This window comes from Oryzias latipes, chromosome 12 (genome assembly GCF_053564925.1).
Source record: "Oryzias latipes strain Hd-rR chromosome 12, Olatipes_Hd-rR_3.1".
Lineage (NCBI taxonomy): Eukaryota > Metazoa > Chordata > Actinopteri > Beloniformes > Adrianichthyidae > Oryzias > Oryzias latipes.
Window position 1 is genome coordinate 32,275,906 of NC_136248.1, and position 21,461 is coordinate 32,297,366.

Genomic DNA, 21,461 nt, shown 5'->3' on the forward strand with positions numbered 1-21,461 from the left:
CATCAGGGGTTCTTCAGCAAAGCATGAAACTATTAGTTTAGCTGATATTTTTGTGGATTCGTCACAGCGAGCAGCAGAATAGAAAGATTTTCCCTCTCAGTGGATTGGCTCATCTGCTTCGTGGAGTGTCCTTCCTCATAACCCCATCATTTCTGATCACTTTCTGATTCTCTTCCAGTTTACATTAGAATAAAATACTCTGAGTCCAGCTCCCATATTATCAGTCCTAGTATAAATGACCACTTTGTTAATGATGCCTTACAAGCCCTCAGGAGTACACTCCATGTTGTTGCCCCCTTGAAACCTAAGTTCGTCAGACAAAACCGAGTAGCACCGTGGTTTAACGCTGAAACTCGTTCTCTTAAACGAGAAACCCGTAAGTTGGAAAGAGAATGGCGCCGCTCCGGTTCAGAGCAGTCTCTGGATATCTGGAAACATAGCCTATTAAATTATAAAAAAGCTCTGCGTAGAGCTAGAAGCCAGTACTATTCAACCTTAATATCAGAGAATGGAAACAATCCAAGATTTCTTTTTAGCACTATTGCTAAATTAACTGGCAGTCAGAGCTCAGTAGAACCACATGTTCCTGTTTCTCTCAGCTCTGATGATTTTCTTACATTTTTCGACAGTAAAATCTCAAATATTAGACATAAGTTAAATCAAGTTATTCCTACTATCAGCCCAGAACAGGCTGAAGCGGTAGAAATGGAGGCATCCATAGAAACCTCTGTAACATTAGACTGCTTCACTGCTGTGGATCAAGCGGAAATAACATCAATTATTACGTCCTCCAAATCCTCAACGTGTCTGTTAGACCCAATTCCCACTAGACTTTTTAAAGAAACTTTTCCCCTAATTAATGATCCCATATTAACAATGATAAATGCCTCTCTGGAAACGGGTTACGTGCCACAGTCTTTTAAATATGCAGTTGTTAAACCTCTTCTGAAAAAGCCCAGTTTGGATCCTAGCATCTTGGCCAACTATAGACCGATATCAAACCTGCCCTTTATTTCTAAAATCCTAGAAAGAGTTGTAGTTAAGCAGCTTTACACAGCATTAATTTTCATTGTTATGCCGACGATACGCAGTTGTATTTATCCATGAAGCCTGACCAGAATGACCAGATAGAGAAACTGAACGCCTGCATCAGTGACATCAAGACCTGGATGACAATTAATTACCTCCTCTTGAACCCAGAAAAAACTGAGGTCATTATACTTGGTCCTAAAAACCTCAGAGATGCTCTGTCTGCTCAGATAGTCTCCCTGGATGGTGGAAGTATAGCCCCCAATTCCCTCCTCTTCAGCCAGTCTTGCTTTCCCTTTAACCTTGTTTATCCCCCCCACCCCACACACACACATACCTGGGCAGGTGAGATAGGGGCAGCCTCTACTCATCCTGCCATGACAAGGCACCCCCCCAACATGTTCTTCAATGAATCTCCTGGCAGGTGTGCTGCTGTTGACACACAGCTGTGCACGCTCCAGGAGGCAGAAGAGCAACTCTTTGGAACAATGGGAAAGAAAATATCACCGACTCTCATGTGCACATTTTGTGTGCGCGCGTGTGTGTTTGTGCGTGTGTGCAAAAGTGTATTTTTATAAACTTATAAGTGAATAAAAACTTTACAACACAGATGTAAGTGCAGCCTTCCTCAGACTGACTGGTAAAGAGTATGTTGTGGGGTTATCCTTGCCTCTGGGCTTCACACCCAACAGGTTTTGCAGTTGCTATGGGCGTGGTCTGATTCAGTGTTCATATATAAGATGATTTGCCCGCTTTATTTCAGTTGTTGGCATATGAGTGAATAAAGCTTCACGTATCGAAGTCAAGACGTGTCTTCTCATCATTGCCACATTGGTGACCCCAATCGTGAATAATGTCAGAACCAGCAGACGCGCGAGTTTCAACGTCATCTTCAGTGACCTCGCCATATCCCGCGCGCGGGGACCCGGCCATGCTAGCTGCCGCCGCCGTGAAGCTGCCTGAGTTCTGGCAGAGCGATCCCGCCTCCTGGTTCCATGTCGAAGCCCTTTTTCACCCGCCCCCGCAGGAGAAGTACGCGGCTCTGAAGGAGCTTTTTCTGCGGAGATCCAGCCTGTCTGCTTCAGAGAGAGCGGAGAGGATCCTCAGCATGTCGGGCCTGGGAGACAGTTCGGCTGTGGACTTGATGGACAGCATGCTCTCGCTGCTCGGCTCGGATGAGGGCTGTTTTCTTTTCCCGCACATTTTTTTGCGGCAGCTCCCGCCGCCCGTGCGCGCGGCTTTGGCCAACTCTCCTCGCCTGGCGGCGGGAGATTACAGAGGACTGGCTGAGGAAGCGGACCGAGTTCTGCTGGCTACCAGGCGTTTCGCCGTGCAGCACGTGACGTCTGATGCCCACCTGCAGGAGACGGAGGACGATCCGGTATCGGTGTCTGCAGTCGGCGAGGGCGCGCGCCGCGGGACCTCCCTGTGCCGTTTCCATCAGAGGTTCGGAAGTAAAGCAAAGCGCTGTGTCCCGCCATGTGCGTTTTCCAGTTCGGGAAACGCAGCAGCCGGCACCCGGTAGCAGCTGTGAGTGCTGGCGAACGTGGAGAGCTGCTGTTTGTTACGGACTCTTGCTCCGGACGTCGTTTCTTGGTGGACTCTGGCGCCCAGAAGAGTTTGGTTCCCCCCTCCGGCTCAGAGATGTCCACCGGTGGACCGCCGCTGTGTGCGGCTAACGGATCTGCTATCGGGACTTTTGGGACCAAAAGGACAACTGTATGTTTTCGTGGACGTAAGTTCAATTGGGAATTTGTCGTTGCCTCCGTTTCTGTTCCCATCATCGGTGCAGATTTTTTGTGTGCACATAGTTTGTTGGTGGACATGGCTAACCGCAGACGAATAGACGCAATCACTTTTGCCACTGTCCCGTGTGCAGCTGGGGGGTCTGGGCCTGTCATGCGCGCGCATTTTTTGTCATGCGATGACGTTTTTCAGAGTTTGTTGGCTGAGTTTCCATCCTTGACCACCCCCGCCTTTTCCTCCACTGTGGCTAAGCACGGCGTGGAGCATTTCATCCCCACTAAGGGCCCGCCAGTTTTTGCTCGTGCACGGCGCCTCGATGCGGTAAAACTCTCCATCGCTAAGGAGGAGTTCGCCACCATGGAAAGTCTGGGTATCGTGAGGCGCTCTAACAGCCCGTGGGCGTCGCCCCTCCACATGGTGCCCAAGGCAGATGGTTCCTGGCGCCCGTGCGGGGATTTTCGCCGTCTGAACGACGCTACAACACCTCACCGTTATCCCATTCCCCACATTCAGGATTTCTCGGTTCGTTTGTGCGGCGCCTCAATTTTTTCCAAAGTGGACCTGGTGCGCGGCTACCATCAGGTTCCTGTGCGGGCAGAAGACGTGCCTAAGACTGCGGTGATCACTCCTTTTGGTCTTTTTGAGTTCCTGCGCATGCCCTTCGGTCTAAAAGGTGCAGCCCAAACCTTTCAAAGGTTAATGGACTCCATGCTACGCGGTCTCGAGTTTGTGTTCGTCTATCTACACCAGTGTTTTTCAACCAGTGTGCCGCGGCACACTAGTGTGCCGTGGGAGATGGTCAAGTGTCTTCTTTCTCTTTCGGCTTTTCCCATCAGGGGTCGCCACAGCGAATCATCCTTTTCCACCTCACTCTATCATGAACATCTTCTACCCTAACATTAGCCAACTTCATGTCCTCTGTTAAGACATCCATGTATCTCCTCTTTGGCCGTCCTCTTGCCCTCCTGCCAGGCAGCTCCATCTCCAACATCCTTCTACCAATATGGTCAAGTGTGCCGTGGGAAATTGCCCTCATTAACTGATCTAAAAACATTTCCCATCTCCAGGATTCAGCTCTGTGTTCATCCAAACAGGCCCTGATAAAACACTGAGGAGTTAGGAATATAAAAGATCGTAAAATACTTTTTCTTTGTGTTTATTTTATTTTATTAAAGACATTTTGATAAGAATGACGGCAGCGCGATTCAGCTGCAGCTCCGGCTGTGTTTGGGAAAAGTCCCGCCCCTTTACCTGTCTCCACCAATCATTCTTGAAGGCTTAATCACATGTCATCAGTCTGACCAATCAGAAGTGGTTAAAGTCTTCACTTCCTTGTCTCGATTTAACTCGTAAAGTCTCTCAGTTCTAACAAAAATAGCAGCTAAAGCTCGCCTTTAGCGGTGTAGCTTTCCACAGAATCCGGTATCAGACCGTGGAACAAGTGAACAACACCATGAAGCTCCGAAAAGCGATCTCCGGCCGTTTTATGCACTACATCTCCCATGATGCATTGGGTTGTGAGAGTGACAGCGTAAAAGGAGTTCTGTTGTTAAACGTCTTGAAAACAACGAACACACTTCAAACTTTTTTTAAATCTTCTAACTTAACTTTTATTGCATCTTTTAGAAAAACAGCTGCAGCTTCCAGCTTTTTCTGCAATAATTATCACAAAAATGCATGTGAGATTGTGGAGGGAGGGGCTGTAGATCTGGTGTGCCGCGGGATTTTTTTTTAAGCTTAAAGTGTGCCGTGGCTCAGAAAAGGTTGAAAAACACTGATCTAGACGACATTTTGGTGGCCAGCCCCTCCCCTGAAGAGCATCTCATGCACCTAAAGGAAGTTTTCCAGCGGTTGGAAACCCACGGCTTGATCGTTAACCCGGCTAAATGCCAGTTTGGTTTGTCAGCCATTGATTTTTTGGATCATCGAATTTCAGCGCAGGGTGCGGTTCCTCTTCCCATCAAAGTTCAGGCCGTGGCAAAATTTCCCCGTCCTGAAGTGGTTAAGTCCCTACAGGAGTTCTTGGGGATGGTGAACTTTTACAACCGGTTCATTCCCCGGGCTGCCCACCTGCTTTATGACAGTTTGCGTTCAAAGAAAGCGTTTGCATTTGACGGAGCTAAGTCAGCCTTAGCAAAGGCTGCACTCCTCGCGCACCCAGACCCAGATGCTGAGATCGCACTGACTACTGACGCTTCAGACATAGCAGTGGGTGCTGTGGTAGAGCAGCGAGTGGCGGGCGCTTGGCAGCCTCTTGCATTTTTTAGCCGCAAGTTGCAGACTCGGGAACGCAAGTATAGTGTTTTTGACCGCGAGTTGCTTTCTCTGTATTTGGCAACTCGACATTTCCGTTTTTTGTTGGAAGGACGTTCTTTCGTTGCCTTTGTGGATCATAAACCACTTACGTTTGCCATGGCTAAGGTGAGTGAACCTTGGTCTGCGCGCCAACAGCGCCATCTGGCGGCCATTTCTGAGTTTACGACTGACATACGTCACGTAGCCGGAAAGTCCAACACCGTTGCTGACTGCCTCTCACGCGTACTCGTCTCCCCGGTGCTTGTTGGGACGGATTTTTCTGCTATGGCCGCCGAGCAGCCTGGTGATGCAGATATTCTTGCCCTCCGCTCTGGTAGTTCGGGCCTCAAGCTTGAGGAGATTTTGTGGCAAGATGGTGGTCTAAGGCTACGTTCACACTGCAGGCTGAAACGACCCAATTCCGAATTTTTTGCCCCTAAGCGGCCCAATTCCGATCTTTTCATGACAGTCTGAATGACACAGATCCGATCTTTTCAATTGCGACCCAGGCCCCGTGGGTTTGCCGTCCTGATTCCGAATTGTAGCCGTTCTTTTCAATTGCGACCGCTGTCTGACCGGCCAGGCGACTTGATTCCGAATCGTACGTCATCGACACGCAACAAACGTCATCATTTTGCGTTGAAGTAGGCGGGAACGAGAACGTAAACATCAACCATGGTGGACGATGCTGCTGAGACCCGTCAGTGGAAGGGAATGGGGGTCACTGATTGGATTAATATTTGGGCTGATCGCTCTATTCAGGCCAAACTCCAGGGCTCTGATCGCAACTGGGCGGTTTTTGAAAAAATTTCCAGATAAATGGCAGAGCGTGGTGTTGAACCTTTACCGCAATAACTTTTTTTTCTTTCTTCCCTTCCGACCGTGCTCAGAAGCGCGGGGGACCCAGGCGATCCTCCTCCTCCCTGTTCTGATCCTTAGATTCTCCAGAACGGGTTAATAAAGAGTCCATAGCATTTATTCTGGGGGAAACCTTCTTCTATTACCGTCATCCGTCCTCCGTAACACACAACATGAATGCGAGCCCACACTGCCCCCCCCCTATTCTCTATCGCGGCACGCGCTTGCACACACACACGCGGGCGCGCGGGCCCAACACATACACATTCCTCTTCCACTACAGTGGGTCCAGACGATCCAGACTCCATTGCCTTCTTAAAATGAGAAGATTGTAATTGTGCTGCTCCTTCGTGAAAATAAATGTAATATTACAAAAAGAGCTCCGCTTTTGACAACACTGTTGTTGACATCCATTGTTAACGTTGGCTCCACAAAGAACAAGTGACGTCGTTCACCGTTGAGTATTCTTCTGGCTTCTGCGCATGCGGGTCTCGTTTGGGTCGTGTCACGGTCACACTGGAGATCACAAAAGTTCGGATTTACTTGGAAATGTGAACGGTCTAGCAAACAATTCGGATTTTTTCAAAAAATCCGAATTGAACATTAAGCCCTGCAGTGTGAACGTAGCCTAACTCTCCTGTGTGACGTTTCCACAGGACGGCCACGGCCAGTGGTTCCTGCCGGGTGGCGGCAGCGCATTTTTGAATCTGTTCACTCCCTCTCCCACCCAGGTGTACGTGCGTCTGTAAAGCTGGTTAGTTCCCGTTTTGTGTGGCCTGGGTTGCGTAAGGATGTGAAGGGCTGGGCCGCGGCTTGCGTTGCATGTCAGCGCGCCAAAGTTCACCGGCACACAAAAGCCCCCCTAGAACCTTTCCCGATCCCAGCCAAGCGTTTTGACCACGTTCACGTGGACTTGGTTGGCCCACTGCCTCCCTCGAAGGGTTTCACACATTTGTTAACAATGGTGGATCGGACCACCAGGTGGCCTGAGGTAGTTCCTCTGTCCTCCACTACATCTGCTGACGTGGTCGGTGCTTTTCTCTCTGCCTGGGTTGCCCGTTTTGGTCTACCGTCAGACATTACTTCAGACAGGGGCCCCCAGTTCACTTCGGAGCTTTGGTCAGGAATGGCGCGATCTTTAGGGGTGCAGGTGCACCGTACTGCAGCTTATCATCCTCAAGCGAACGGGCTGTGTGAGCGTTTCCACCGTTCTCTTAAGGCTGCCCTCCGTGCAGCGCTCACAGATGACTGTTGGTTGGATCGTTTGCCGTGGGTCCTACTAGGGCTACGCTCAGCTCCTAAGACCGACCTAGACGCGTCCTCCGCTGAGTTAGTGTTTGGACAGCCGCTCCGAATTCCTGGGGAGTTTTTATTAGAGTCGTCTGCCCCGGGCCCCCGTTTACCGTCGGCTCCTGGCCCCGTGCACCACTGCGTCCCACGGTCATTTATGCCTTCATCGCTCCAGTCAGCCCAGTTTGTTTTTGTCCGACATGACGGCCACCGCTCGCCCCTTCATCCCCCCTACGATGGTCCGTTTCGTGTCCTGGAGAAGGGGGACAAATGTTTTGTCCTGGACATGGGTGGGCGCAGAGACTTTGTGACAGTGGACCGGCTGAAACCAGCGTTTGTGTTGACAGGCGACACTGTGCAGCCAGCTCGAGTTCCTCGCCGGGGGTGTCCTCCTTCCAGACCCCCAGATCTGCCACGCTCTACAAACAGCGTCCCACAGTTGGCTCCACAGGCTGCGGGTCGACATAGCCGTTTTGGCAGACTCATTAAACGCCCTTGCAGAATGGGTTTTGACAGTTGAGTTCCTTTCTGGGTGTTCGGGGGGGGGGGCTGTGTGGGGTTATCCTTGCTTCTGGGCTTCACACCCAACAGGTTTTGCAGTTGCTATGGGCGTGGTCTGATTCAGTGTTCATATATAAGATGATTTGCCCGCTTTATTTCAGTTGTTGGCATATGAGTGAATAAAGCTTCACGTATCGAAGTCAAGACGTGTCTTCTCATCATTGCCACAATGTAATGATGAAACACATGAAAAAGCAGGATGCAGATGGATGCAACAGGAAACAGACAAAAGAAGTAAACAAAGGAACACAAAACAACAATTAAAGGACACAGCTTTAGTAAAAACACTCAGAAAACAACAAAGACAACAACAACGGAAACAAACAATCTTTGATTGCCACAAATATGACCAAAGGCGTCATCACAGCAGGAGTTCAAAGGTCAAGCAGACTTCATGCTCCACAAGCCCATATCATTATCACTCCGCTGCTGTGCATTGAAGGCAGTATGAGGGGTTGGTGCTGACACCCTCGCTTTAGTTTTTTTTTTAACTTACTTTTATGAATATTTACAGGATTCAAACAAGTTCCAGGTCATTTTTTAACGCCACTGAGGATTTCTTTTTAGCATGGAAATAAACTAAATGAATTGAAAAACTCTCCTGCGTGTTTGGATGATCATATCTACTTTGATGTTCTTCCATGTGTTTGTTCAGATGCAGTTTTAGGAACCTCTATTCTATTTTCACAGGACACAGTCCGTCCTGCTAGCGAAGTCCTGCAGAAACTACGTGTCATTTCTAATCAGCGGATCCTTCAGATAAATGAAAAGTTTCTCAGGATTGAATGTTAAACAAATGTGAGCATTTGTTGAACAAATAGGGGAAAGCCGCGATGTTTCTGTTGGAAAACCCTGTTCAGAAGTTTTGGTGCTTCCAGGAATTGTTGGTATCTGCTGCCACCTGGTGGCCAGATGTGGCGGCGCAGGGAGCAAATGGCCATGATTACATGCAGAGGTCTTCAGCCGCTTCAGTGTTACGTCCAGTTAAGCACCAGATGAGTTTCTGTTAGGTTTGGTGGCTTAATTTTAAGCTTAGTTCATCACAATTCCTCTTATTTTCACTTTATTTTGTATTTTAGTCTAACTTTATGATTTTAATGGATGATTGTCTCCACCCCCCTCCCTCCCTGTTTGACTGTAACAGCCTGTCAGGTGAAGAAACAGCTGGAGAAACTTCACCAGCACAAAGCAGCCGGCCCGGATGGCGTCAGCCCTCGTACCCTGAGGACCTGTGCCCACCAGCTGTCTGCGGTTCTCCAGCATCTCTTCAACCTGAGCCTCAGACTGGAGAAGGTGCCGCTCCTCTGGAAGACCTCCTGCCTGGTCCCTGTACCCAAGAAGACCTCTCCATCTCTCTGACAGCAGACTGACAATCATCCTCTGTGGTCTGCTGGGGGGGGCAGCATTGCAGTCAGTGACACCAACAGACTGAACAGCTGATCAGGAAGGCGGGTTCTGTCATTGGCTGCAAACAGGAAACCTTTGAAGCAGTGATGGAGAGGAGGTCCCTGAACAGATTCCTTTCAATCATGGACAACCCAGAGCATCCTCTCCACCCTGTTCTAGACAAACAGCGGAGCTCCTTCTCCAGGAGGCTCAGACAGCTCCGCTCCAGAACCGCCCGGTACCAAAAGTCATTCATTCCCAATGCAATAACCCTGTACAACAACACACAATGCAAAAGATAACCTTTGCACATTTTTATTATCTATTTATTTAGTTTTTTTTTCTATTTTGCACATTTCTTTTGCACATCTTTTTACCTGCACTGTTCTGTAAATAGCTTTTTAAATTATACTACCTTGATGTTTGCATTTATGCTACATTTTCTTTGTTCTTTTTTTTATTACATTCTAAGTCTTTTTTTTCTCTCTGCTGTCAGTTGCTATGGTGACAAACAAATTTCCCATGTGTGGGATCAATAAAGTATTTCTGATTCTGATTTATATACCACATGTCACACTTTGTCTGGACCTGGAAATAAAGTAATAAACATGTTTTTGTTTTTAATCATTTTTAAAATTATTTTTATTCAATGAAATGTCTTGAGTTGTGTTTTAATCTACCTCTCCCTTGAAAAAGAGATCTGCGGATCTCAACGGAACTTTCCTGGTAAAATTCAAGGTCCACAGCCAAAAACAGGAGCAGAGACGAACGAACTGGAATCACAAAACGTGAATCATGAAGTAATGATCAAGGATAGGAGAGGAGAAGTAGAGGACAGAACCCCAGTGCACCATACTTTCCCCAGCTTCTGACTTCATTGTCTTGAAGTTGCAGTGAAACGTTTCAAGGAGAAAGATTGTAAGGTCAGATGCTATAACTCAACTTCAAGACAAAGATGAAGCGTGGACCTCCTCTCTGCTCCTACACTTGGTTGTGGACCCCCCCTCTCTGGCTCATCTGACGCCCCCCAGCCGTCCCCCAACTCCGTCTGGATGAAGCTCGTCTGCTGGACTTTATATATGTAGTTGTAGAGTTAGATAAGTTAATTCTTCTCTATGAGTTCTGGTACATCTGTCCGTCCTGGGGGAGGATCCCTCCTCCACCCCTGAGGTTTCTGCTTTTTTCCAGAATCCGTTTTTTTTAGGAGTTTTTCCTTACAGCGAAGGGGGGTCTAAGGGGGGTCTAAGCGCAGAGATGTCCAGTTTAGTTTAGTCAGTTTGTTAGTTCAGTTTAGTATTTTCCTATTGAACTCTTTGTATTCACGATCCTTTTGATTTTATGTTTAACTTTTTCAATTACCGATACGAAGCCCATCGAGACGACTGTTGCTGTGAATTTGGGCTACAAATAAAATGGAACTGAATTGGATGAAGGAGAACCGTACACTGAGTCATGTTCAGGTAGCTGCAAACATATTCTAGCATGTTTGTGTTGCAGACGTAGGTGTGATTGTGGTTGATGGATAGTTTTTCTTTTTTTGTTTGGTTTTAGTTGTACAGAGGGTGGAAATTTTTACTGTAGTTGTTTAAGATCCCAAATGTCGTCAAAATCATTTTGTTCTGCATTTTAGTTTGTTTGTGTGTGTGTTGTTTTTAGTTTCGTTTTTTTATTGTAAACTCTTGTTTATTTTTCAATTGTTATTTTTTTTCCCCAGATAGTTTTTTATTTTTATTCCCGGTTGTTGTTGTTTTTAAAATCCCCGCTTTTTATTTTTTCATGGATATTAGTTTTTATCCCCGGTTGTCGTTCATCCCTGGTTGTTGTTTTTCCCGCCGCTGTGTCGCTCCGAGGCCGCTGGAGGTGCACTGCGCAGCCGCCGCCAGCAGGGGCGCTGTTGTCTCTATGCATACCCATAAGCGGGGGAGTGAGAGGTGCATGAAATGGAGAAAAATGGCGGATCATGTGCAGGTAAGCGGAGGTTTGGTGTTTTTGTCATCAGCTTGGTGTCCATGCGCGCGCTGGTGATGCTGGGCACGGATCCGGGAGCGGGGTTCCCGGCACGGCGCCGGCGTGCGGCCGGTGGGCGCAGCCGGCGCCGAACCGGGGGCCACCGGCGGCAAAGAAAGAAGGAGACCGCCTGTGTTGACTCGTGGCCTGCTGTCACCGCGCTAGCCGCAGATCGCCGCGGCAGAAAGGTTCGCGGTCGCCGGGCAGCCCAACGCTCCGCTCCCGGTCGGACTCCCAACGGGCGCATCGGTCTGCTGCTCAAGAGACCGGTGGCGGTTCGGTGAGCGCGTGCTTCGTCTGCGTGCGTTTCACCGCGTGATTTCGTGAAGTAAACAATGAAAGGCGAAGGTTTCCAGAACCTTAGCCGCGAGGCTACCACGCTCGGAGTGTCCTTTGGCGCCAGTCTCAGCTCCATGTCGGAAAGGTTTCATGCCAGGACCCGCGAGCCGGACTCTCTGGACCCGGATGTGAGTCTCGCTGCGTTGCTTGTTGTTTGTAAACAACAAATATTTATTTTCGTCTCTGTTGTGCTAGTTAGCTGCTGCTAGCTATGCTAATGCTAACCTGCTCCAGCCGTGAACTTCTCCCGCCCGAGCTTGTTTGAAAACATGAGCCGGAGTGCTGAACTGTTTCTCGGGGAGACGGGCTCCGAGCCCACGGCGGCGGCTGGACGTCGGATTCTGGGAGGGATTACTCCTGCTCTGGTACCGGGCAGAACCCGGCAGGCTCGTGGTTGGTGTGCCGCTCGGAGCTAGCTCAGCGGCTCGGTGGTGTGGTTGGACCCATGTGGAGGCACAGGCAGGGCGGGCCGAGCCCTCACCTCTTCCCGGGCGGTCCTGCTACACGTCCCGCCAGGGACCACGCGGAGAAATGTCAGGCTTTAATTGTGAAAGAACCAGTTAGAGTTCACGTCCGGTACCGGGCCGGTCCTGCAGGAGCGAGCCTGACGGTTCTGGGGAGCTGAAGGGCTGAGCAGCATCACCGGCTGTCGGAGGAGCCATGCCAACGAGCTGCATCCTCCTCCTCCTGCATCCCAGCCCGTCTGCGGGCTCGAACCTGCGAGGCTGAGGGTTTGTATTCGGGTTTTCAGTTCTGTTGAGAGGATATTTTTAAAATTATAATGTAATTTTCTGAAATAATCTAAAGACAGCCCAGAAGTTCTGAGCAGTCGTGGTTTGTTTCTTTGAACCTTTGAAAGTCTTCTGGACCTTCACGTCACACGCATCCTCCTTTTATCGTCATGTATGTGGATCGTTCAGAGGTCAGTCACTGACCGTGAGGAACATGACGAGTCCTCCAGGAAGTAAAACTGTTATAAAGCAGGTGGACAGAGACGTGGAAGCGGCTGGAGGTCCTGGAAGGAAGCTGTTCAGCGACGCAACATGTTTACTGTTTATTCTGAAGAAAGCTTCTTTTTTTAGTTTAATGATTCGTGTCCTGGTCAGTGTTTCCCCGTTTTCCTCTCAGAGTAACCAGATGGAGACTTTGTGTTTGACACAAACAGGATTGTTTGCTGTCACATCTTTACATTCAGGTGCATTTGGGGTCAAATGTTCAGATCAGCAGCTGTCGTAGGAGGGAGGAGCTTCACGTTGATGTTTGTCTACGCCGATGCTCTGATGACGAGCTGTCTGCATTTTCAGCCCTACATACGTGTAAATAACCTGTGGGGACTGCACAGGGTGTAGGGGTCAGGATTCAAACCCTGGCTGGGGCCTTCCTGTGTGGAGTGTTCAACCTCACTCGTTTGGGTTTTCTCCCTCACTCCAGAAACCGGCTTCATAGGTCCATTGCTGTGTCTCGGTGGTCCCTAGGTGTGCATGTGAGCGTGCTAGTGTGTGACCCTGCTGCAGTCTGGCAACCTGTTCAGGGTGTAACCCACCTTCACCCAGCAGTAGCTGGGATAGGCTCCAGCAACCCTGTGAGCCCAAAAGGGATTCAGTGGGTTCAGAGGATGGATGGATGGATGGATGGATAGCATATGGAAGAAAGAGAGGGTTAAAAATGTTAACAAACCTGTGTGTGTACGTGTGTGCTCGTGTGTTGGTGCATTTGCGTGTTTGTGTATTGCTGCTGCTCGTCCTCCAGAACATTCCAAGGAACCAATGAGGACACAGATGTGAGCAGCTCACCTGAAGTGCGTTCTGTTTATTCAGATCCGTCTTTGTGCCTGATATCAGAACATGTGGATTATGGGATGTTTGGTGTCATCAGTCTGGTGTCAGTCTGGAAATTAAAAACAGCGATTGAGTAAAGACCAGTTATTCTCTTCTTAATGCGTTGCTAAAAGCCCCCCCCCCATTGGTTCACTTCCAGCTTCAACCAAATGAAGCCGATTCAGTCACTTTTTTCGCAATATTGACCCCGCCATGTTGGAGCCAGACGTCGTCATAAGCAGCGATTGGTCTGAGTCAACGTTTCTATGGCAACCAACAGGCCTGCACAATATACCACAAATGTATCGTTATCGCGACATCAAGCTGTGCAATATGCATACCGCAAAAGACGCCAAAAATCGCAATAAATGGTTACCTTAAATGTAAAACAAACTCGTGGAGGCTTGAAATATTGAACGAATGAAATAAATCCCTTTATGCATTTAACCAATCGGAAGGACCCGTCTACGTTGTTGATCAATCAGATGAGCCCTTTATGTTTGATGTTTGCCTCCTACGTCGACGAGGGTCATTTGGAGTATAATTTTTAAACCGTTGCAATGAAATGGAAATGATGTTTTTGGTTGTTTTGCTATTTGTTTATATACCGCAAATTATATTGTAATCGCAATATTAATCACCACTATCGCATATCGTGACTATTCCTCATATTGTGCAGCCCTAGCAACCACTCTGAACAATCAGCTTGTTGGAAAGTGGGCCACACAAACTGTGGATGTTGGACCAGCAGGCTCCGCCTACTTCTATTGAAGCATCTAATTGGTCAGTTTATAACTTGAATAACTTGAACTACTGAAAAAATGAGGATTATCACGAAGATGTTAAGAAAAAGGTATCAGATCCGGAACGGTTCTTCTGACCAACAGAATGACTGAGTACGGCTGTTTATGTCTCTATAGATGTCTGTGGGATTTTGGCTTCTTGGAGCCACTTCCTGTTTGGAACGTCAGAAGGGGTGGGGCTACTCTACAGTGGCAGCATCATCAGCAGCAGCCTTTTAATTTGGTTACAGCACTCCTGTGTCAGCTGTGTGTGTTTTTATGTAGGGTCAAACATTAAACAGAACTTTATTTATTCTTTTTTCATTCTGCATCACACGTGTTCAGACGTTAGTCAAACTGGTGACTTGTTGGTCTGACCACCAGAATCCAATGTTTCCGCCTCTAAGTACCAAAGATGGTTTTAAGGCTGGAAGTTCACTGATCAGAACTGTAATTGTTCTTTCAGCCGTTTGAATCGGTTTAAAGCAGAACAGAGAGAACATCATGCTTGATGCGTTCTTCGCGTTCAGCAATGTTCACCACAGGTTTGAGTCTGTTTTCTTTAAAGAAAAGGAGGAGCCTGATTCTGTGGGGGGGTCAGACTCTTGATGCTCTCCTGTCAGTCTGAATGTTGGTTTTAAATAGGTATACGGTGGTAAACGCACCTGATGACTATGAAACTGCTCCAGCGTCACTTAGAGACCAAAGGTTAATGAATGCACCTGTTTGAGGATGACTCGGATGACGAAGAGCCGACTGACTTTAAAATCTCCAAAATCAAAAGAAACTGCAGTTTACAGAAACACTCATGGATTATCCTGATTTGGACCTGGTGTCATCTGACCTGCTGCGTGCGTCTCAGACACTCCGATGAAGAGGGGCTGAGTTTTTGACTGACCACCTGACGGCGAGCTGGATTCCCTGGTGGAGAAAGTTGGAGGAACGTCTGGTTGTTGGAAGCTCCTTCAATTTATTTCAATTTTTTATATAGTCCAATAATCTCAACGGACTGCATACCGGTAATTTTATAAGAACATTAAATTATTCATGGAATTCAATAGGTAATGGCCAAACTAAATAGACTAAACAAAACTAACATCTCTGGCCTCAGACCCTCCTTCTCAGTAAGGAAAAACTCTTAAAAAAAGCTGATTCCTGAAGAAAAAAAAGCAGAAACCTCAGGGGTGTCCACATGAAGGAGGGGTCCTCCCCCAGGACGGACAGATGTACCAGAACTCTCAGAGAGAATTAGCTTATCTAACTCTACAACTACATGTTTGAATAGTCCAGCAGATGAGCTTCATCCAGATGGAGTTGGGGGACGGCTGGGGGCGCCAAACGAGCCAGAGGGGGGGTTCACAGCCAAGTTTAGGAGCAGGAGCAGAGAGGAGGTCCACCATCAGGTACAGGAGCATGGCATCTGGAAGCACTCCCCCCGGGGGGGAGAGGGAAAGAGGGACAGGACATGAATCACACTGAACCAAACGGGGGCATGGAGAACTTCAGCTCCTGCATCCAGTCGATCTTTAAGCAGGTATAGATGGAGGGCGGAGCATGGACCATGTTCTCTCCCTCTAAGTTACAGTCAGGACCTTAAATATTGGGACAGAGACACATTCTTTCTAATTTAGTTTCTGTACATTGCCACAGTGAATTTGAAATAAAACAACTCCGATGCCATTGAAGTGCAGACTTTCAGCTTTTATTCCATGGGTCGAACAAAAAGATTGCATAAAAATGTGAAAAACTAAAGCATTTTTAAACACAATCCCTTCATTTCATGGGCTCCTAAGTCTCTGTCCAAATATTGATGGTCCTGACTGTAGATGCAGCTGTTTGGAGCTCCATCTGTGAGGTCTGTGTGGATGAAGGAGTCATATGGAGTCTGTCTGGTTGAAGAGAAGATTGCTCAGTCTGGTCATGTGACCACTCTCCTAAGGTCGTTAACATCTCACATCGTTCTCCGTCACTGGAAACGTTCCCCCTGAAAGGGTTTCGGAGGCACCAGTCAGGGCTGTTCTAACTCTGACAAAGGTTTTGATCATTCACATTTTTCTTTTAAAATTCTCTTGACTTTGTCCTATAACCTGTGGGACAATAAAGTTGTACTGAATTTGTGCAGGTGTCTTCAGATGTCACAGCAGGAAGCAGCTTCAGTTATGCAGATGACGCAGCTTTTTCGTCTGGCTGTAGCAGCCCCGGTGCATTTGGAGGTCGACCGGCGCGTCGGTCTTCTGGAGCGTTGGCTCGTCGTCGGGCGTTTACAGTTGAAATATCGCCGTGGACGCATTTGTGAAGCCAGTGAATGCACCCAGACCCCCCCCCCCCGACACTCATGTCTGCATGTGCCGCGGGTTCCTGTGGGTTCTGCAGGTGTTCAGGGGGTTGGAGCAGGCTCTGCTGCAGGTGACGGTGATGTCAGAGATCGATCAGTGATGCTGCCACAGCTGGGTTGAACCTGCGGCTGCTTTCCAGCTGCAGGAGCGTCTGAAGGTCACATCTGATACGGGATTCTCTTTCATGTTTCGATAAACCGCCGACCTTCAGAAAAACAGCAGCTCTTCTTCTTGCCGTCCTTGGCCGTAGAAAGTGAAGATAAGTGCCGTGGTTTTACTTTGAAAAGCATTTCTCTGTTGAACCTGTTACAGCTTCTGTTTACACCAGATGCTCGTGCAGACAGAATGGGCGGAGCCAGCTCCTCTTGGCTGTGGTCGGCAGCATCACGTCTCTGCATGAACCCTGCGGGAGCGAGGCCTGCTCCTCCTGTCCTCCCACAGGAGCCGTGACTCAGCCACCAGTTCAAACGAGTCGTACGAGTTCCTGAAGTCGTCCTGGGGGCACGTGCACGAAACTGAAGAAATCCTGTGGTGGAGCGTAAAGCTCAAGTGAATGCATGTTGTCTTACTTGCATCTGTCGGGCTGTGCACAAGCATCGTTCCTACCGATTCCTGAAGGAATGCGAGACGTGCGCGACTTTACATCCCATAATTAACCCCCGGAGCCAAACTGTTTATCAGATCAGTAGTGGAACTGAACTAAGACAAAAAAATCTTGTTTTCTGGTTTCTGGAGGATTGAACTTTTGGAGCTGATCTCACTGACTAAGATCAGATTCTATCTGATCCAGATCTATCATTTTTATCATTTTTATTTACAAACTAACTTGGCTTTGTTCTGAAAGATGAACAGAGAAAATTATTGATTTAAGCAGGACTAAGAGGAACTTTAACTTGTTAACATTAATTAAAAACGTACAAACAAGTTTCTGCTGCTTAGAAGAAAAAAATCCAGAATATGGATTTTTAGACTCCATCTTCTTGTCATAATTATTAGTTAATATTCACACTGAGGCCTAAAAATGAGAACCGAGGAACAAACATGACCTGATCTCCAAAGCAGGAGTATAGGAGGAGCTCCTGATTAACCACTGAACGTCTGGGTGCAGGCGGGGTTCAAACCTTGTGAAGGGTCCGATCTGTCCGTCACGCTGGAGTTCCGGCTTCATCCGGACCTGAAATGCGGTCTGTTCAAAGACGGAGTGTGTCTCCTGGTGGGAACCATCATCGTGGTCCAGCCTGGTGATGGTGGATGATCAGGACGAGCTGAGCAGAACCGCTCTGGGTGTTCTGCTCCGATGTGGGGTTTCTCTCCACTCGGAGCTGGAAAGATGAATTTTTTTTTTTCTATTTCAAACTCACCAAATAAAGACAAATGTGGACGCTGAAGCATCAGAGGAACTTTAGGACTGTCATTCAGAAAGAAGACCAAACTCTCATCCCGGTCTGGAAGATGTCCACATGTGGTTCTTTGGGGGCTTCCCTGATGGTCCTGACTGACGGAGGAAAGTCAGTCCGAAGTTCTGGTTTGCATCTGGTGGTTCTGGACCAAAGCTGCTTCAAAGCATGGAGAAGAGCCTCCAGAGCTGCTGTGGTTCTGGAGCTGCTGTGGTTCTGGAGCTGCTGTGGTTCTGGAGCTGCTGTGGTTCTGGAGCAGGCTCCATACGCCGGTCTGGGTTGTTTTGGGCCCGAGGTTCTGAGGATGCTTGGTACTGTCTTGGAGCTTCTCAGTGGTTCCTCCTCTAACCTCCTGGGGGGGTTTCAGGCCTGGCGTCCCGGGGCAGCAGGTCAGGTGGCGCCCCCCTGGTTTCATTTATGAAGAAGTTTATCAGCGTGATTGAAGGTGGGCGGGGTCCGATGTGGCGCCGCAGATGTCCAGAGTGCAGCAGGGTCGGGTTTGAGCTCCTATCTGCAGGTGTGCCGCTCGGACCTGTTGAATCTTTCTGGGCTCAGCGTTGTGCTGAAGCAGGAGTCTGTCCTCCCCGAGCAGGAGCGTGACGTGGACACCCCCAAAGCTCTGCTGGTCTGTGCTCCTCCTGCTGGCTGCTGATAAGCTCCTCTCCTGTGTTTATCTAGGGCCTTGCCCAGCTGGAGATCCTGTGTAAGCAGCTGTACGAGACCACCGACACCGCCGTCCGACTCCAGGCCGAGAAAGCCCTGGTGGAGTTCACCAACAGCCCCGACTGTCTGAGCAAATGTCAGCTGCTGCTGGAGAGAGGCAGCGTGAGTGTGAAGAGCCGCCGTCCTCAGTCCAGACGGGACGGGTTGTTCTTGGATCAATATTAGATCCTTAAACGGCCTAAAGTGAAACTTTTCCAACATCACATCACTTTTTATAACCGTGTTATCAGTTTTCCTGCTGAATACCTTCAGGTTCTCAGTGTCTCCTGGTTTTTATTGCCCTTTTTTTCCAAGGTGTTTCTTTGATTCAATCTGAAAACAGATTATCTGACAGGTACTTTTATTCTCCTGTTCTTCTGTGCTCTCTCAGTCTTCGTACTCCCAGCTGCTCGCCGCTACATGTTTATCCAAGCTGGTGTCCCGAACTAGCAACCCCCTGCCTCTGGAGCAACGCATCGACATCCGTGAGTATTTACCTCTCCAGAGCTTTACCGCTGTCCACACACCTGTCCCCACACCTGTCCACCCAGCTGTCTGAACACCTGTCTGTACACCTGTCCACACAACTGTCCGCACATCTGTCCGCACACCTGTCTGCACACCTGTCCACACATCTGTCCGCACACCTGTCCACACACCTGTCCAAACCCCTGTTACCCCCCACCTGTCTATACATGAACCAGTGTGGATTGTGACTTATCTGGACATCCGATTCACAGATTGAACCATATTTCTTACGTCTGAATGGTTGCTATAGGTTTGTCTTTTTATTGGATGTAGGGAATTGAAAAATGTTTTTAATATCATATTTTCGTTTGTTTAGAACTGGAGATCAGACAAAACAAAAACGATAAAAACACAAGAAATAATGTTTATCACTTTAAACAACATCCCAGTCTTGTGTTTTTTATTCACCTTTATTTAACCAGGATAAAAACTCATTGAGATTAAAAATCTCTTTTGCAAGAGGCAGCAGCCCAACAATAACACACAATTCTCATTTACACTCACACTCAATCATAAAAAACAGTCTTAAATGAAGCATTTACAGTTTGAAAGCTTTGTCTCTCGTTCATTTAAAAGTTTTTTAAAGAGCCCAGGGAGATCAATTCTTTCAATTTAAACTCTTTCTGGATTTCGTTCCAAAACTCTGCTGCAGCAAATCTAAAAGCCTTTTTTCCATCTCTGTGCTGCACTCTGGGCACAGAGAGCAGAACCGGTCCTGAGAGCTCAGGCTGTAGCTGCTTCTCTTCAGTTCTATGAGCTGCTGGAGATAAGACGGTACCAACCCCAGAATGCATCTGTAAATGAAAAGGTACCAATGTTTCAGTCTGCGCTGGGATAAGGAGGGCCATCCAGAACACAGTGATGGGTTATTGACCTCATGTTTGTTAGAAAGCACCGTGAAAAACAGTGTCCAAAGCATCAGCAGAAACATTCATATAAATCACTTCACCTACGTCAACTTCCTGGTTAACTCCAGCAGGAAACGAAACCGAAACATCACTGTTGTTTCGGATCATTGAACAACAAATCCTGGAAATGTTCCCCACACCGTTTTCATCCTCAAAGTTCTGCTGACTACAGTTTCAGTAGATAAATGACAAAAAGACAGAAAATGAAGAGGCAGCAACACCTACATAGAAATGGAACCACTAGAAAACACTCTGTCCTTTCATCTGAACTGAAAACAGAGTTTAGAAACGGACTTTTCTCATCTTTAGTGGAAAAAACCAAAAAAAACCAAACTTTAGGTTAACATTTCACAGACGTGTTCCTGTACAGTTTCTCCACCAAGCTAGCAGACGGTCGGTCACATGACTCACATCATTGATCACCTGATTTGGATGATATTCTTAATCAAATATTTATTATATTTTTTTATTCAAATTGTTGACGGTTTTTAAAATAAGATCGTTTTTCCAGAACTTATTTCAGTAGACTGAACTTCACTCTCATTTTTATTTATTTATTTTAAACCGCTTGATACTTTTACTTTGAAAATGAGAACCTTCAAACACTTTACTTTGAAGATTTGTTTCCTTCCTGTGACAGTAGCAAATTCGGCTAGTTTAGGTGAAATACTTAAAATCCAACATTATTCACTGTTTTAGTGAGATAGTTGCATCGCCTGAAGTGTATTTTTAAAACTTTATTATAGTTATATTGATCACCAATCTTCTTGGATGTCACAAAGATTCGTACCCAGTTTTTCTGGAATAGATCAGAGATATCCGATTATCCGAATAGTCGTTACAGCCGTACTTCCACCCATGTGTCCAACAGGGAACTATGTGCTCAACTATCTGGCCACACGGCCAAAGCTGGCGGCGTTTGTGACCCAGGCGCTGATCCAGTTGTACGCCCGGATCACCAAGCTCGGCTGGTTTGACTGTCAGAAGGATGAGTACGTCTTCAGGAACGTCATCGCCGACGTCACGCGCTTCCTCCAGGTAAGAGTCTGTGGACTGATGCGGACTCAGATGATCTGAAGAGACGGAGGCGTTGATGTCACCTGGATGAGTCGCAGGTCTGTGGTAATGCGCTGTGCTGCGTCCACAGGACAGCGTGGAGCACTGCATCATCGGCGTCACCATTCTGTCCCAGCTCACAAATGAGATCAATCAGGTAGGTCGACTCACCTGAAACTTGACCTTGGTGCTGCTTTCGTGTGCCGCAGGAATTCATAAGGCTTGTTTTTGAAAGGACGCCGGGTTTGGGGTCCCTCAATGACAGGAGGCCCCCACCTCCCTGTAACAACAATGTCCAACATCATCTGTCCTCCACAGGCCGACACGACGCACCCGCTGACCAAACATAGGAAGATAGCGTCGTCCTTCAGAGACTCCTCCCTCTTTGACATCTTCACGCTGTCATGTAACCTCCTCAAACAGG

The 21,461-nt window shown here is 47.8% G+C and overlaps 2 protein-coding genes across 3 annotated transcripts in view; both read left to right on the top strand.

Moving 5' to 3' along the window:
- Positions 1-1,755: 1,755 nt before the first annotated feature.
- On the top strand, positions 1,756-9,775 carry LOC144996713 (uncharacterized). The gene is made up of 2 exons (XM_078956408.1): positions 1,756-2,764; positions 8,924-9,775. The coding sequence occupies exon 1, from the start codon at positions 1,883-1,885 to the stop codon at positions 2,552-2,554; it is 672 nt and encodes a 223-aa protein (XP_078812534.1). The 5' UTR covers positions 1,756-1,882; the 3' UTR covers positions 2,555-2,764; positions 8,924-9,775.
- Positions 9,776-10,788: 1,013 nt separating this feature from the next.
- xpo7 (exportin 7) overlaps positions 10,789-21,461 on the top strand; it is a 51,011-nt gene continuing 40,338 nt past the window's right edge. The window contains exons 1-6 of one of the 2 annotated variants that reach the window (XM_023961183.2): positions 10,789-11,133; positions 18,522-18,668; positions 18,937-19,030; positions 20,853-21,019; positions 21,129-21,194; positions 21,356-21,460. In XM_023961183.2, coding sequence (XP_023816951.2) covers positions 10,942-11,133; positions 18,522-18,668; positions 18,937-19,030; positions 20,853-21,019; positions 21,129-21,194; positions 21,356-21,460 — 771 coding nt within the window. In that variant the 5' untranslated portion in view covers positions 10,789-10,941. Of the gene's footprint in view, positions 11,134-11,314; positions 11,640-18,521; positions 18,669-18,936; positions 19,031-20,852; positions 21,020-21,128; positions 21,195-21,355; position 21,461 lie in introns of those variants that run through there. The other variant, XM_023961184.2, reaches the window with a different exon arrangement.